This window comes from Cupressus sempervirens, chromosome 2 (assembly GCF_028749045.1).
Source record: "Cupressus sempervirens isolate cs-2001-9-10 chromosome 2, ASM2874904v1, whole genome shotgun sequence".
Lineage (NCBI taxonomy): Eukaryota > Viridiplantae > Streptophyta > Pinopsida > Cupressales > Cupressaceae > Cupressus > Cupressus sempervirens.
The window spans coordinates 343855988-343874794 of record NC_143119.1 but is presented as its reverse complement, the minus strand read 5'-3'; the positions used below and the strand labels follow the sequence as shown (position 1 = coordinate 343874794).

Here is an 18807-nt window from a genome sequence, read left to right as displayed (position 1 = left end):
AATACTATTAAATTTTACTTTATAAATATTTCCCTCAAAGTTCAATTGAAAATTAGAAGAGGGAAAATGTAAAGACAAATAAAGGGGATTTCAATAGTTTTCTAGCAGCGAAGGGTTTATAAAGGCAGCTTGGGTTTCATTTTGTTTATGCTTGGTTTATTATCTCCTATTGGAGTATTTGGGAGCATTGGCTTTTAGCAGATTTGAGGATGGAAACCCCTCAACTTAGAGGTGACAGACAAAAAACCATTGTCAGGTTAGAGATATTGCCCAAGTATCTTACTTTGTGAAGAAATTCAAATTGGTAAACTCTCGATATAGACAAATTTGAAGAAATAAAATATTTGCAGGTCTGAGCTGCTTTATTTAATTTGAGAAACAAAGACCATCTTATTTCTGAGTAATATATTAGGCATTATTTGAAGTTTGGCTAGATGCTTATTTTAGTTGTTAGAAGTTATTAATAGTGTTGTAGGACATATGTTTGTCACTAATCTTAAGATTTGTCCATGAATAACTTTAATGAATGATTGAAATATTATACGAGTTGGGTGTTGAAATATTTATAGAGGATGCATTACTTTTGAGCAGATTCTGATATTTATTTTGTGAGGAAATAAAGGTTAGTTTAAAATTTACATTTGGGCAGATACTATTGCCATATTATTTATGAGACTAATGTCATATTTGAAAACATAAGTTTAGTGCCCATTTGTATATTGAGAGTGTATCTATTGGAAGTTTATTCCCAAAGTCTTAAAATTATATACATAGGTTGTACAAATATCAAACACTAGGAAGATTATTAATGCAAGTTGGTCGTGAATATTTTATTGGACAAAAATTAACGGATTCTTGGGAATTCAATGATCAATACAAAGCCAATTTTTAGCATCTCTAGTCTTCTTGCTTTAAGCCATTACTTGTTGCAGATGAATGAACACTCTTGGTGCATATCTCTGTTTAAAAATTATAGATGAGATACCTAGACTTGTTGATGCAATTAAGGTTGCACAAAGGACTAGGCAAAGTCCAAATTAGTCTAGGTGAGTTACCAAAGCCAAATTGCTTCCCAATGTGGGTCAGACCACAAGGCAATAGGTAATGATCACTTTCCAATTCACCTAATCACTCTCCAAACCCCCTTTTTCCTACTCCCACATCCACAACTCTCCTAACTCGAATCTGACTCCTTACATTCCTCAACTTTCACAAGTGCCACCCTCCCGCTTCCCCGAATCTTTTCACACCTACAACCACCAAGAATCCAAGAGGCATTAGAAAGGCTCTAGACATCTCTACTAACTTGTTCCCAACTATCACCAAATTTACAAGGTAGTATTGTTGTCACCAGAATTTGCACCCTCAAGATAAGCACCTAAACACTTAGAAATTCTAGTGAAACATTGGAACAATCACGAGTTTGTGGGTAAGCTATGTAGGTGATTGAACCTTCGGATTCTAGGCCGGTTCCTGTATGATGTAATGATATTTCACCTATGTTATGAGCTTGTGAGGGAAAGGGAAGAAGAAAGTATGAAAATGGAAAACTATTTAAATTAGAAAGGTGATACACCAAAGACGAGAAGAAAAGATTTTATGTTCAACAACACAATGAAATGACATGCAGTTTGAAAAATACTACTTCGATGAAAATCTCTACATAAAAGTGTTTCAGAAGAGGGCTTTAATGAGTAATATCAAAAAGATATGGACCATAATCAATATGATTTCATTAAAATGCACGACTTATGACCTATGCATAGAGGTTTTACTGACACATACAGGTGCGAAAATGAGACATAAACTTTAAAGGCTCTTGATAGAACACAGAAAATTAACATCAAATCACCAATATTGCACACAACAATGAGTCCCAAAATAGATTTAGCCAACTGTATTATCCTTCAGAGGTCAAAAAACATCAATTTCAGTGATACAACTCAGAAAAAATAGTATACCAAGGATAGTAAAATGTCACAATAGTCTAATCCCCTCCAGAACTGCCTCCCTATGCATCACCGTTTCAGAAAACTAAATACCAAAACTCTTGGTCGAAATCAGGAAAAAAGGCTACAATAAGGGAGTCAAAACTTATCAAAAGATGACTCACTGCTTAAAAATTGAACTAAGTCATAACAGAACCTATGACTCACCTTTAACTGCCCTTAAAAGACTCAAAATGTCAACACATGGCCTCAAAATGCTAAGACAAGTTCAAAATTCGATCCACAGTCCTAGAATGATTCAAAAAGCCTTAAATTTGACCTTAAATGAAGCTACTAAGTCTTTGAAAAAATAACCTCTAAGACTTAGTCTAAAAGACACATGTCACAATGACTTTGTTAATCTTAAGATTAACTCAGAGTACCCTTTTCTCTCTTAAATCCTAAAATGGATTTATTTGAACTAAATTTGATTTGCTCAACTTAATAACAATCAATTGATTTATAATTTTATCAATTGATTGCTATTAATTACAATTTATTTGCAAATCTGAATTAAATATCCATTCATTAAAAGTTAAATAATATAATAATATATTACTTAGCTAAAGTAAAACATTATTATACTATCAAATTTGACATGAAACAAATGAAAAATATATAATTCAAAGTGTTAAGAGGCAATACCGATACATCTTTTGTGGATTTGAAAATGAATGTAAAATGGTTAAATGCAAAAGTTTTAACCTAAAACAAAGTAATCTCCTCTCATTTCACATTCGAAAGCTCTAGAGAGAGAGCTTGGTGGCTGATAAGAGGGTTTTTGAAACCCCAGAAAAAATGCCATGAAAAATGTTTGTTGTCACCATTTCTGGATCAGACTCGCTGTCGTGGCGCTTGGCATATGCTTTGTTGTGTGAGGCCGCCATGTTTGAAGTCACTCTTAGTGGTTTTCTCTGCTATTTGATCATGTCAAGCCATTTTTTTTTTAAGGTAAAATTTCAATTCAATTTAGCATGTTTTGCTGTTTAAAAGAGAAACATTTGTTTTCCTTGCCCTTTTTTGTGCTAAACTGGGAGACACATCGTTTTCATTGCTGCTCTGATTTTCTTTTTTGCTGAGCATATACTAAAAATGCTATGTCAAATGCATTTTACATCTGATATATTTGTCGCCATTTCAAGAGCTAGTGCTGGAAGCACGTTTTTATTCTTTTGCTGTTGCCATGATCTCTTGCGGCTGGAGGTAACGTTTTTCCATTCTTAAAAAATGTTTTGCTGTTGTGCTGGAAGCACGATTCTATTGCATTTGATGGTATATTTGGAAAACGTTATGACAGATGCGTTTTTAAGACTAGTGGTAGAAGCACTTTTTTTTTTGTAAGGTTTTGCTTTGACCTTATTTGGGGCACGTTTTTTCTTTCTCTGTTGAAATAGCTCCATATTTGATCATATGCTGCAGGTATCTAGTTGGATTTTGAGTAGATATCAGTATTTATTGAGTGTGTCTCATCCAGCACCAACGAATGCATCTTGCTAATAGCTTACTTGTAGCCGGTTCATTCATCACCAATGCTTGTTTTCTACAGGTGTCCTCAACAACAGCTGTTTTTGTATACTGTCTTTTGAGGCACCATCTTTTAAATCAATTTATTCACAAGACATACCACAACAAGCTTTGCCTCAACAGAAGAATGGCCTTTTGTGAGGAAGACTGTTCCACCCAATAACAGTAACCCCTTTGCTAGCAATTTCATTTTAGAATGAGAAAATAAATTTCTCTTCTGCTAAGTCCCTTTCTTGTCTGTGACAACGGGTCCAACGCTCGATGCTACTATTGAATGCCTACCATCATCTGGATTCTCCTCAATTCCACTTGGCAACTTCTGCATCAAAGTGACAACATTTGGTTTGCTACCGTATAGGGATTTGGCACGATTTGGTGCTTTAAATTCGTCATTGCCCTTTCCAGATTATTACTTTTTATGCAATGGAAACACCTCTTACTGTTGTTTGACAAGAGTTTTGTCATAAATCTGGAAATCGTGTGTTCCCCAATACTGTTGTAACAGAAATCTAGGCATTTTTTACCTTAAAGTCGCCATTTCATGAAATAAAACAGGTATATGCTGGTCTGATTTTCTGTATGTATTTGACTGAATGCTCATCTTTTATCATGCTTTGTGATTATCATCGTACTAATCTTGTAGATTCTGTTATGGGTACCTGAGAGAAATGTCATAAAAATACATTGTTTGACCTGTATATTAATTGAGATTTCTCTTTCCAAATAGAAATCATTTTATTTCCACATTGATTCAACATGCTGTAATCATTTGATTCCTTTTGTCTAATGTGAGCTTTAGAACATTCAGTAGTAACAGTGACAATGTACGTATGCATATCTTTGTGCTTGTTACTCCTTTTTCAGTTTAGAATGCTTCAGTATATTCAGATTCTTCTGTTGTTTCTCTATAACTGCTGGTAACTGTTGTGTTGGATTTTCTGGAAGATATCATTGTCTGCAATATAGTTTCCTGTATCTGTTGCATAGACACGTTAGAATTTTCTCTGCAACTGCAGCTCCCTGCATTCCCTTGCATTGTATTACTTAAAGAGTCGCTTCTATTTACTTACAACATATGCACAAACTTCATTTTGATGGAATAGATGCAATCATAACAAATAGAATATTTTATGATGTTCGAGCACAAGCTCGTGACAGTCATAAACCATTCCTTCTTGTAATTTGTAGTTATTTCTTATGAACTAAACATGCCTGTGTTTGATTATAATGAAAGGTTTCGTATCAAAATAATACGTCCCTTTGACATTATGCTTTGCATCTTTTGTATGTATTCAGAATAGGAGAAATGTAACATGTGCAAGAATGTAGCTATAGGTAACTAGTCATTGCTTAGATCATAAGATCTAACACCACCTCTTTCTCTCGCAGGGGAACGACGAACCATGAGCTTACCAGATCGAGAGCTGTACTATGGGTGACAATGCAACAACAGAACATCTAACTAGTCAAAATCTGAAAGGTAGTGACTGGTTATCTCTGACTTTCTCCCATATGTTTCATTTTTTTTGTTTTTAGTACATATGAAAGATGGCAACTGTATTCACAACTTGTTTGAAATACTTTGCCTTCAGCATTTCATTATTTTGTAAAATATCAATTGTATATTCAAGAAATGAATGATACAAGGACATTTATATTCTTTCAAATATCAAATGAAATGTGCTTTTATCAAAATAGAATTTTCATGTCTGAATTTTAACATGTGTTTAAAATTAAGTAACAAGTATTCCAATACCCACATTAAGAATTAGCACATAGGCCTAAAACAAACCTAGTAGAATTAGGCCTCCTAACTTAGTTTTTGACAAATAACTTCAATTCACTCCAAAACACCACTCAAACAAATTAGATATTACCCATTTAGGATAACTACAAGATTACGAGGTTTCAAATTGTCAACTGTAGTCTAATAAGGCATGAATCCCCAAATTGCTCAATAATTGAGGGTTTCAAGCCTATTCAACTAGGGCTTTCCAAAATTCATAGTTCTAATGACAACCCACACCTCAAGGACACCTCAAATGACTGTCTTCCACCTTTCAATGACATCCTACACCTCAACCTCCTGTTACTATAGACTGTTTTGCATTCTTGGTTAGTCACATCCATATGCCTAACCACAACTTCACTGCATATTGCAAAGGATTGATGAATGGAAAAAACAAGAAGAATAATTTCTTATATGTAATGGACACCCTAGAAATGCCCAAATATTGAACCAACTGCTGATAGGAATTTAGTCAAATAATTTGCATCCAACTCTTAATTTCTCCATTAAATGTTTAAACCCTTTTATGGTTCCGGAAATAAAATGTTTGTTTGCTTTTATGTCTTTGCATAGATTTGAAACCACATAATATGAACAAGAAGGAATTTATAATAATATGCAAACTGAAGATTGAACTACTACTGAAATAGTATTAATTTTCAAACTAATAAAATCAAATACATAGCAGACTTTTGAACTCACTAACTGCTCTAGCATTATAACATAATATTCTAGTGATGACTTCCCATCTTGCTGCTATAGTAATATCAATAGTGCCATGCTAGAGTGCTGCTACAATAAAATCTGCCTTCAATCAGTCCAAGACCCTCATGAAATCATCCCTTCACAATGGCATAAACATCGGACAAAAAGTGAGAATGATATGAGCAAACACCCAATCCGCCTGTAGCTAGAAATGCGCGCAATCTGCCTATTAATGAAGCTGATAGCAATGAATTCCAAAGGCCAAACCCCTAGAGAATGATGTCTAGAATGTTACAAGAGAGGATAGACATCCTCTAATGCCAAGAATGGATTTACAACTCACACATCAATGTTCTTCTCATATTCAACTTGCCGAATGAAGCCACTAACGCTCCCTTTTATTCTTCTCTAAGAGTCGATTCAACTCACACGAACAATGTGGGATAAAAGATGTGCAATATAAAACATATTAAAATAATCACTTATGTCTCCGTTAGGTGCCTCTTTTTGATTTGCACACATTCCCATAAAATTTAATATTAAAGTAACACTTTAATATTTTACAACTAAATTAAATGTTACTTTAATAATACTTCAGGCCTTAAAATATATTAGCTATCAAATTCCAAATAGCATGAGTGATAGCTCGTCGGAAAGCTCTCGCTGAGTAGTATGAAATTCAATCACCAAAACTAGTCTCGCCTGTGTCTTGCTAACTTACTAAAAATAGTAAGTGTACTTGAGACTAAGTAAATCAACTCTGTTTTGGCCCAAATTGGAGATGACTAGGCCAAAACACTCTAAGATCCCTTTAAACCCTTTGTTAGCCCTCGAGACCATGTAGAACTAGGCTAACGCACATACACTTGGTCGACTGCTAAAGTGGGGACATTATAGCCCACCCCCTTTGAAATTGCTTATCCTCAAGCAGTCTTAGTCCAGCCTGCTGAATAACTTGCTCACTCTCCCATGTAGCATCCTCCTCTAGCAGGTCCTTCCATCTGACCAAATACTCCACTATCTTGGTTCTGAGTTTCCTCTCTTGGGTGTCCAAAATAGCCTTAGTTACTAACACGAGCTTCCCCTCCTCATCCAAAGGGGGTAAATCTGTAGAAGGAACTACAGTTTGACCAATGGCTTTCTTAAGCCTCGACATGCGAAATACATTGTGCACCTGACTACCTTTTGGAAGCTCAATCTCATAGGCAACTTTTCTCACTCTGCAAATCACCCTGTAGGGACTATAAAATCTAGGTTTCAGCTTCTCTGCTCCACTCCTCTTGAGCGATGACTGCCTATATGGTTGTAGCCTCAAACACACCATATCCCCTACCTCGAAACTAAGCTCTACCCTATGCTAATCAGTATACAACTTCTGTTGATTTTGAGCCTATTGTTTGTTCTCCTTGAGTGCTCTCAAGATATTCTGACTATCCCGCAACAGGTCTTTGGCTTTGGGCACTTGGTTGTTCCCCAAAACTAAATCTATGAAGCTGGGTGCTTCATACCCATATAATACCATAAATGGAGTCATCCTAATGGTCATGTGATGTGGTATTGTAACAATGCTCCCCCATGTATAACCACTTGACCCACTCTCTCTGTTGCGTAGTCACATACTTCTGCAAATAGCCTTCCACCCATTTATTTACTATTTCTGTTAGCCCATCTATTTGAGGGTGGTAACTCATACTATGTGTAAGATTTGTACTGTACAGCTTGAACAACTCTTGCCAAAAGGTGCTCATGAACTTGCTATCCTTGTCACTTACAATAAATCTTGGTATTGCATGCAACCTAAAGACCTCTCTGAAGAATAAATCTGGAACCTGTGCTGTTGTATAAGTAGAAGGAATAGCAAAGAAGTGAGCGAACTTTGTTAATCTGTCTACCATCACATAAATACAATCTCTTCCCTGTACTCGTGGTAAACCAGTGATGAAGTCCATAGAAATACTTTCCCATTTCCCATCCGGAATGGGGCAAGGGCTGTAGTAAACCTGCATGAAACATGTGTTTTCCCTTATTCTGCTAACAAACTGCACACTCCTTGACATACCTCTGAACATCATCCTTGAGCCCTCCATGAGAACCGCTCTTAGATCTGCCTATAGGTCTTGAAGATCCCTGGATGCCCAGCTATAGGCATATCATGAAATGCCCTCAAAATCTTCTCTCTAAATTGTGATGTAGGGATCAAATAAACATTGTCCTGAAATCTGATCAACCCATCCAACACCGCATACCTGTCATCTTGAATGGTGCCCGTAACTATATCCTAGAAGCCCAATCATCTCTTGCATACTCTGCTGCAATTTGATCTCTCCAATCTCCTGAAACCTCTACCAAAGCACATAAGTGAGGTCTCCAAGATAACACATCAGCCACCACAGTTTTCTTACCTTTGACAAACTCTATATCAAATTCATAAGCCTATAATTTAATAACCCATTTTTTGTTGCCAATCATTAAGATCACGCTGGCTCATGAAGTATTTAATACTATTGTGATCAATTTTGATCACAAAATGCCCACCTACCAAATATGATTGGAATTTGGCCAATGCATGCATTATGGCCAACATTTCCCTGTCATAGATAGAATAACTCCTCTCAATTCCTCGGATCTTCCTACTCTCGAATGCAATTGAGCTCTCTTTTGTATCAATATTGCTCCTATCCCGTCTCTTGAAGCATCACATTGAAGCTAAAATGGCTTCATGAAATTTGGTAGAGCTAGAACTGGACAAGATGACATCCCCTGTTTGAAGTGGTCAAAACATCTCTCCATTGCCTCTATCCATGTGAAGGCTCCTTTCTTGGTAGGATTTGTCAAAGGTGCGGTAATCTGTGAGAATCCCCTAACGAACCTCCTATAAAAACCACATAAACCAAAGAACCCCTTAAGCTGTGTGAGGTTTGTGGGAGTAGGCAAATCCACAATAGCTCTAATCTTTTCAGGATCAACCCGAACACCATCAACACTAATGATATGCCCAAGGTAAAGGAGTTTAGTCGTGCCAAACTCGCATTTTGATTCCTTGGCATATAATGACTCTTTATCCAGAATAGATAACCTCCTCCAAATGCTGCAAGTGCTCCTCCTAGGTCTTACTGAAGACCAAGATGTCATCAAAGAAGACCAAGACAAACCTCCTCCTTTGCCCCTTAAACACCTTGTTCATACAACTTTGAAATGTGGCAAGTGCATTGGTTAGCCCAAATGACATAACCATAAACTCAAAGTGACCATAGTGACATCGGAAGGCTATCTTCTTAATGTCCTTTGCTCTCATCCTAATCTGGTGGTATTTGGATCGTAAATTGATTTTGGTGAAGAAGCATGCACCATGCAACTCATCAATCCTAGAAATGGGATACTTGTTTTTAATTGTTTTTTTATTTAGTTCCTGTAATCGATGCACATGCACATTGTCCTATCCTTCTTCACTAGAACTACTGCTGAAGCAAAAGGGCTTTCGCTAGACCTAAGGTGCCCCATCTCCAATAGCTCTTTAATTGCCTCCTCTATCTCATCCTTATGTTTCTTAGGATGATGATAGGGGGTAATTATGACAGGCTTGGCTCCCTCCTCGAGCTCAATCACATGTTCTATTCCCCTGTCAGGAGGAACCCCATGTGGAATATTGCCAAATATTTGGGCATGCCTATTGGCAATATGACCAATCAATCAAATAAGATGAGATATGTGGTTGTCATTTATGGCAACATATGTTTTAGAGTATAGTTATGATTGTTTGTGATGGAAAATTGTCTAAGTATTAGACAATGTTACAACAGCAAGATGAGATTTATTGATAGTGGAATATTCTTTTAGAATATTCTCTTGCGTAGTTGACTATAGATGCATGACATCATCTTGATAATGTATACCAGTGCGCATGTCCGTACAGTCAACCAAGTTCAAGTTATGAAGGAAACATCAATGTAGATACTTCATTGAATAGAACAGATTGAGTCAGCAAATTGAGTTGTACGACTTGAAGAATTATTTTGATTATTATTTCTTGATGAGCTGACTAGGGAAGGATTTATTAATATGATTGATATGAGTAAAGAACTTTATTTGCAAAGTTAGGTGTGAGATATGTGATATGATAAATGCGAGATATGATGCAAGATGATATATGCACAGTTACTCCTTATTTATGACATTGAGCAAACAAAAGAGAAGATTGTCTACAATCTACTAAAGGTTTGTATGAAGAACTGACAATCAGAAGAATTGCGAAGTACAACAAGTGATCCAGTATTATATGCATATCTATTCCCCTAAAGAACTTAATTGTATAGTTGCATGCTAGGGTAGTGGGCTTTTCTTGCACACATTTGTATATGATCCACCAACTCCTAACAGGGCTGAAACAATTCCTAATAGGGTTGAGGCTTCTAACAAGACCTAGTCTCTTAATAGGGACTCGAGACACTATACATTCTTCATAGACTCCTAACATGATTAATATCCTTAGCTGGATTCTTTATATAGTGAATCATCTTGTGGGTTTCATCCTCACTAGGGTTTTCCCTTGGCCAGGGTTTCCCTAGTTAACAAAGTATGGTGTTATGAGCTCTTTCTATGTATGGTTGTTTATACTGTTCAGCATTATTGGTTTACTTTCTTATGCATGTGGCAAAGTAATTAATAATATCCAGTTGTGGGCAAACAGAATGAAAATACTGATTCACCCCTCCTCTCTCAGTTTATCTATTTCTAACAATTGGTATCAGAGCTTAGTTATTCAGAAGAGGCTTAACAACTTGAATAAAATCCCTATGGATATGGAACAGTTGAAGAAGAATCTTGAAGAAGCTCTTGAGCAAATTGATCTCCTTACTGATGAAAGAGATGGCCTTAAGGATAGATACGAAGATGGAAAAGTTTACATTGGTAAACTAAAGGACAAGATAGATAACCTGAAGCAAAAAGGACCTAGCGAGAAAACTAGTGATGATGATATTGAAGATCTAAAAAAAGAAAATGAGATCTTGAAACATGAGTTAAAATAAAACTCAAGCTAAGTCTTAAGAAAAATGGAGGAAAGAATGATTTTGAAACAAAAGCTGCAAATGCAGATCTAAGATCCCAGTTAAGCAAAGTAACATCTGAGTTAGAATCTATCAAGTTGGAACATGCAAAATTAGAGAAATACAATACTATTGTAAAAGGTGAATTGGTGCAAACTAAACAACTTGAGAAATTATATACCAACAGTGATAAGATTGAAGAACAAATATCTGTACAAAGACTTAGTTATGAGAAGATTGGACTTGGATTCTTTGTTGGACAATTTGCCAAGAAATCTATTGAGAGAAAAGAACCTGATACTCCTGAAGTCGAGAAAGATCTAAACATGAGCAAATCTGATGATATATCTAAAAACAAAGAGAATATCACTCACTCTGAGAAATCTAAAGAATCTAATCAAGATGAGGAAAATAGAAGAAAGGAATCTCATGTCAGATGTGATGTACTTGAACATACTGGAGACAATTGCAAATGTAAGTCTTTTAAACCTATTTCAAATTTTTATTGTCATAATTGTCATGGATATGGACATTATGCAGTAGATAGAAACCTAAATTTGATAATGATAATGCAAATAGTAGAATGCTTAGGAACACTAACCATGCAGGTAATAGAAGAATATCTCATGGCAATGAAAGTGGAGAAAGAAGACAAATTGTTTATTACAGATGTAATAATCTTGGACATATTGAAAGGAATTGCAGAGCACCTAATAACCAGCATAATGAACAAAGAAGGAATGTACTTGTATGTCAGTTGTGTAATAACTTTGGACACACAACAAAGTTCTACAAAATGGATTGAAGAAACCTAAACAGGAATCAGAACTACACAAGGAACAACGGAAGAAATGATGACAGTTTGAAGGAAGAAATGAAGGAGCTAACAGAAGAATTCGAAAGAATTCAAGGAAACATTTGTAAAGGCAAAAGAACCTGGAAGTTCTCATACAGTTCTAGAAGAAGTACATCCTAATGTACCTAATAAGATAGTAAAGTCACTTATTGTCTATGACTCATCCTACTTGAATTAAGCATTCTCAGTAAAACAACATGTCAATTAAATGAAAGCTGATGTTAGAGAGAATACTAGAAGTTGCACAGTTAGCAGTATATACTAGACACTGAGATAAGTTTACAGTAAAATGTGCATTGCTTGATATGATCATTATAAGGTTATGCAAAAAAAAAATCTCTTATTTACATAGAGATAGCATTTTGAATTTGTGATAGAAACACATTTAATGCAAAGTACAGATTGTAAAAGATTTAAAGGACGCAAATTGATTCACAAACATCATTTGCTTGTGTGAAATCTTAAGTGCAATAGTGAAGAGTGATTTGATAGCTAATTGAAGTGCTGAAAAAGTTTAGCCTAAAATGTGAAATTGAGGTATTTTTCGAATTTGTTGAGCATATTTTCAGTAATGGCAACACAAGAAGTGTTTGATATCAGTAATAGACCTAGATATAACTTCAAGAAACACCCATTTATTTCTCTGCTTGATGACCCCATTGGAGTATTTTTGCAAGTATTGGTAAATGTTCTTCATGTCGAGGACATAAGAAGTTATATTCACTGTAAGATAGAAAGCATACGAGATACTGAGATCCATAAAGAATTGGAGAAAATGTGCAGCAATGATTTATCGTTGAAGCCAGAGTATGCATTTACCTAGGACACCTTAACCTAGTTAAGTACATGTTCTATACAGACTTTGAAAACCACGAATGGACAAGAACCATTTTGAGTAGAATTCACGATGAACATCTATGGTTAGGAGATTCACTTATATGCATTGATAATGACCTAGTACACAAGGTCACTAGTTTGAGCAATGAAGGATTCAATCTAGTGAACATAAAGAATGTGCGCAGAATAGTTGAAACAATTCTCAACACAAGTTTTGATGGCAGAAACATGCAGATTAACACCATTCAGGATGATGGAGTAAGACTCCTAAGTAAAATTTTGGGTTATAAGTTCAACCATGGATCTAGGATAGATTTTGTCCCAGCCGGATTTCTTCATGTAGCTTATGTGATGGCAATAAAGGGTGAAAAGGTTAATCTATGTGATATTATCCAAACTTAGTTGTTGGATAACATATCAAGGATCAAGAAGTCCAAGAGTGCAGTCTTTAGGTTTGAATCCCTATTAACTCATATTCTTCTACGCAACAAAGAAGTTTCTTGGTATTTCAAATTGGGATGGAAGCGAGTGCACAATGCAAATTATCACTCGAGTTTACAAATCTAAATCAGAAACAGTCAGGGACAATGATATTGATAGAATGATGAAATCAGTCCAAACTGAAATGAAGCAGAGGTATAGGATACCATTGTGCTGATAGAGAAACATAAGGATGAATTGTGTTTCATGGTAGAAACAGATTTCACATGCATGGAGGCAATAGTTCCTCGAGTAAAGTTCATTGAACCTATGGGTTATGAAATGACTACTGAACTAATTGAAGGCTATGCACAGATAATTCTACACTCTGAAGTAGATTCTAGATGCCCTAGATGGGGTACATATACTGAAAAGATGAAAGAGGTCCAAACGAATCTAATGGGCAAGGACATCAAGAAGAAAGTAGACAAAGTAATTGATTCTATCTTAAAAGAATTAGGGATATCAAGAAAATAATTTGAAGAGGTGAAAGGGATAGCCTTGGAGATGAAGGCTAGTGGTCAAATTGAATTATTAACTCCTACAACTATTGCAATGGCTGGATCTACTGTAGAGGTTGCAGTTGTATAGACAAGTGCACAAGCACTTGCAATGCCATATGCAATAGTTGCGCAGTAGCAACTCTTGAGGAACCAAAAGAAAACAGAGGAGGCATTAGTGCCAAGAAAGTTTACAAGGTTTGAGAAAACAAAACTTGTGCGTTCCTCAGAATTTGAAGAAGAGACTGGTGACAGACCAGTAGAGCCTGTAGATCAGGAAGTAAAGACTTCAACAGGAAGGAAAGCATGGAAGCCAAAGGTAGAATATCTTAATATGCAAATTATTAATGACAACAATTTTGTGCAATTGAATAAGTATTATGACATGTACAATAATATGGATAGGAGACAACTAGAAAATGCTGTAGTTAGAAACATGATTCTGAAAAAAATAAAAGGTTTGATAGAATAAAAGGTCAAATTCCTGAAGATTTGTATAATAGATTAAGAAATAGAAAGAGTAGAGTAATTGAGGAAGATAAACAAATAAGGATGAATATGGTGAAAAAGCTATGTATAGTAAACAATGAGGAAGAGTTAAAGGAATTTTTGAAGAGTATAGCACCCTTGCTGAGGAATAAGAAGAGATCCATTGTTCTTATGGGAAGAAATTATGAAGAGATAAATATGGAAAATCAAAAGGCAATAGTCACATACATGTCTACTATGCCTAAGGAGATTGAGAAGAGTGCGCAGTTAGAGGAGACAAACCCTACTATGGCAGCAGTCAGTCCACCTCACAATTCTGAGCAACCAGCTAAAGCCTCAATTCCAAGCGATTCACCACACATTACCATTGATAGTGAATCCATGCAAGTAGATAACACAAATGTAACAGTGGATAGAACTAAAGATCCATTCAAAGATTTTGCCTCTGCCATTGTTGGCAATATTGTTGACTACAACAGCTCTTCTGATGAAGAAGAAGAGCAGGAGCAAAAGAAAGAAGATGTATTTTTAGAGAAGAAATTTGAAACTATGTCAACTAGCACTAGGGCAGCTACTACAAGTACGCCCATAGCTACAGTAACAATAAAACCCTCTACACCACCTACACAAGCAACAATGGTCACCACAACAGTACAATCAGATGATGAAGATGAAGCACAAAACCTTATATCTTCTTTGAGTAAGTTCCTTGAAAAGAAGAAATTAGTTAAGTCAATTGAGAAGACTTTATCTTTAGTTTTGGACATGTTGGTGTTTTAGAATGTTACCCATTTCCAATTACCCTGATGAGAACGAAGCACATCTACGGGCAGCTAACTCCCATTTTCAACATGCCAATTTAGACACCAGGCCAACTATAAGGCTATACTCCTTCTGCACTTCAAGCTCTGCAAAACCTAGGCGGGTGAACCTATAGATTCTTTATATGGTACCAGTTATCAAAGCATACACTGAATCTATTAAGCAGATTGAAACCCCTAATATCTCCTAATGGCTTATGAAACAACACAGATTCTACAATAGCTAGGTGCAAACCTATATTATTCATAAACTGAGTGAGGGTTTAAACTTTAATGTCCACTTCAACATGAAGGGAAAATGATTGATTTATATTGAGAAAAGACAGCATGTCCAATATGCAACAAAAACTTAATGATCCTACAAATGACCAGTGCCTTATCCATTAGGGCAATCCTATACTCCAAAATTATGCATCCTTGAACATCACTCAACATATGGCATATGTAGAAACATTCATGTTCGGTCTGTTCACCTTATGAATCAGACAACAACTTCCAATATAACCCCATACTTTCACGCATCCTTCTCAATGAATCTGCAACCCTGTCTGAAACCACAAGCAATTATATGACTCCTTGAGTCAAAGGCAAGCAAACCTCAAACATACAACCGGGCAATTGCAAATAGGTTCAAGATCTTTGTTCTTGAACATATAAAATCACAAATTCAACAAGAAAGGAGACAGAATTATATTGAAATTCAAAACCTTCTGCACATTGTATTTATCTCCTTGAAATAAGTACATTAGGAATGCATAAAACAAGATACAAGATCACACTACTATATCAGAACTATCTATGAAATCCATATGCTGTTCATACGAGACATGCTGGGTGTGTGGCTTTCACAGCCTGAGTAGAGCTCAAAGAACTAGAAAAAGAAAACCAACCAACAACCTTTTTTCAGAGAAGAAGACAAAATACGTATGGAGAAGGCAATTCCCAGATTTGATTTGCAATTGACACTTGTCTATCTGGAAAACCTTCTTAACAGGTTAAAACAACTCTTTAATCTTTCCCCTCAACTGGGGAATCAAATCTTTTCATTTTACCTCTCAAGAGCATCAAATATCTCAGCAACCTAATGATGAAATAATGTAACTGATTTTGATGAAAAAAAAGAACTCAATGTAAAAAGTGAAAATCAGTTCACAGTGACCTCCAAAATGCAAAAAAAACTGCTGAGAGTTGATTTTTCTCCATATTCAGATCTCGACAAGCTTTTAAAATTGCCCTCTAACCAAATTTGATGCTCCAGAATCAAGTTTGCTCATTCTGTCACCAATGCCCCAAGAAACACAAATTGACCTATAACTCGAACTGGTGAGCACCTGTGCAAGAACCAACCTCAAATTCGGAAAATTCAGATCTTCCCGGTTCCGATGGTATATTGGAGTGCCCAATTTGGTTAAAAATTGCCCCAAATAATGCCTTTTGAAAATCTCAGTCCTGTTTATGACTTCCATGTAGTTTTGCAAAAATTTTAACTTTTATATAGTTTCAAACTATATGATAAGTGAAAATTTATTTAAAAAATCTACCCCACGTGATCTTTTAGAAAAAGAATAAAATTTTTTTTTTTAAAAAACCTTTGAAAATTCCACCATATGTTTCACTCGGGTCAAACTTGGTTTGACCATATCGCCATGTGTCACGTGTTGATTCGCTGATTTGACTCTTGTTGGATTCCTGAGTTTTCCGGCGACCTCGCTATGTCGCTAGCCGGATTTTTTGAGATTTTCCGACAAGCGACATAACGACCTGCCGGATTTTTGACTTTTCCGGCCGCCTATAAGCTGCTGACGTCATCATTTGGGCATGCATTTTCTTTCAAAATTTACTTCATTCCTTCTAGCCGACTGGGACCCACGTGCACTAGCTTTGGCTTTACAAAAGCCTTTGTCTTGTTGACACTAAGCATTGGTAAAGATTTATATTTAAATAATCAAAACTTCTCTCCCACAATGAATATGGGATAAAACAATTTCAATGCTTTTTTGCTGTAGTGAATAGCTCCCTTGTTCATACATGGATCATGTGCCATCTCTGATGGGCCTCCCCATTGTGTAAATTCCTGCACTTATCCTCACATGGCCCCTCTCAAAAACGTGCATTGCTGCATTATTTGCTGCCATGGACTTGCCTTTTAATTGTGGGGCTCCATTCAGTGTGTGAGATGCATTTTTCATGGTCCCTGTGCCAAAACGTGGAGCCTTTTGCTGTTCCTATTGCCTCGGACAATGGCATTTCCCTTTGTATGCTTTATTCTGCTCTTTGGACGCCCTGCAACATATGGATGCCCCAAAAACGTGGGCTGCTCTATGATTTGCTCCAACACATGGAGTTCCTTGCTGGTTATCTTATTTAAAACGTGAGACTCTCAGCTGGTGCTTCCCTTCTTCCTTGCCTGTGGATGAATGACTCTTTTCCTGGTGATGCCTCTGTTATGGCATGAAAGCCCTCTATTTTGCTCAATGCATTTGCACATTTTCTTAGTTTTCTTCTTGTGTTAAAACATTATATTGTCAAAACAAATAGCCCTTCACATTTATTTGATTCTTTTATCATTGAGAAAAAGTCCAATCTCGTACATTTAGTGAACTAAGATAATGGCAATGACTACAGTGAAGCATTGTAATGATTGTATGTAAAACAATCAATTTAAAATTTCATTTTAAATCATTTCCGCCCTAGTGTGAAATTTGTGTCTGAAGGCCCGCCAGGTGGCCGTAAAAACTAACTCAATCAAGTAACCAGGCCATGAAAATCGGCATGAGTGTTCAATCCTGCATACTCTATCACACTGCAAATTTTCAACCCATGATGGATTCCCAGTCAAGAGATTTTAATTGCCAAACATCCATACTTCAAATACTCTGCAGGCAAACAATGTTAAAAACATAAACTGGGCTCGGGTTCGGCATTATAAACTGGGTTACTGATCACTTGGGGTTGTGAAAACTAGGATATAAGTTCTTTGCCATGAAGAGAATATAATTTCATGTTTTGGGCTCATGACGAATCACAGGGCACATTTGGCGAATTTCCGAAAACAGGGACTTGGAAATTTTAACCGAGAAATGTGTCAAAAAGTAATTTTTAGCAAATGTACGGACATAAGAAAGTATGCAAATGGATTTGTCATGACTTGGGAACTGGCATATTTCAAGGATTTTTAGGACACAACACAATGGTACAATCCATTTAGGCTAGCCAATCACAGGATCAAAGTTATAACATGCCGAACAGGGGTACGGATCAATCTGGATACCTTAGCCGTAACAAAACAATGCAAACTGGGTTTTTGATCATGTTAGCAAACTGATCAAATGGATTCGACATGATCTCAAAATTGGAACATATGAAGTGTCTTACCCCTAGAACACAATGCAAAAAGAATTTTTTCATTTGGGTCAACTGGGTCAAAGATATGATTGGTTGAACAGGGCTTCCCAGAATTGTGAACAACTAGTCAAATGCACAAAACAGTAAATGACTAACTTTGGGGGGTGCAAAACCTAGTCAAACGGATTTGAAATGACTTGAAAATTGAAACATAGGTTCTTTGTTATACATACTAAACATCCCCAAAGTGGCCAGTCATGACACAGTCCTAGGTAAAAAATATTCAGATGCAAACTGGGCCTCTGATCGCTATTTGACACTTGGGCAGAATTGCAAATTTTGACACTAGCTCAAAATGGGACTTCGCAAAATGGTTTGAAATGTCATTTTAACTTCATAGAACACATAGATGCACTAAATGAAAGGTG

General features: G+C 36.2%; 1 protein-coding gene across 4 annotated transcripts in view; it reads left to right on the top strand.

Moving 5' to 3' along the window:
* The window catches only part of LOC149572529 (uncharacterized), an 87843-nt gene that overhangs the window by 11858 nt on the left and 57178 nt on the right, over window positions 1-18807 (top strand). For all 4 annotated transcript variants that reach the window (XM_089813647.1, XM_089813648.1, XM_089813645.1 and 1 more), the window contains one exon: window positions 4902-4992. In XM_089813647.1, coding sequence (XP_089669773.1) covers window positions 4944-4992 — 49 coding nt within the window. In that variant the 5' untranslated portion in view covers window positions 4902-4943. The remainder of the gene's footprint in view (window positions 1-4901; window positions 4993-18807) is intronic.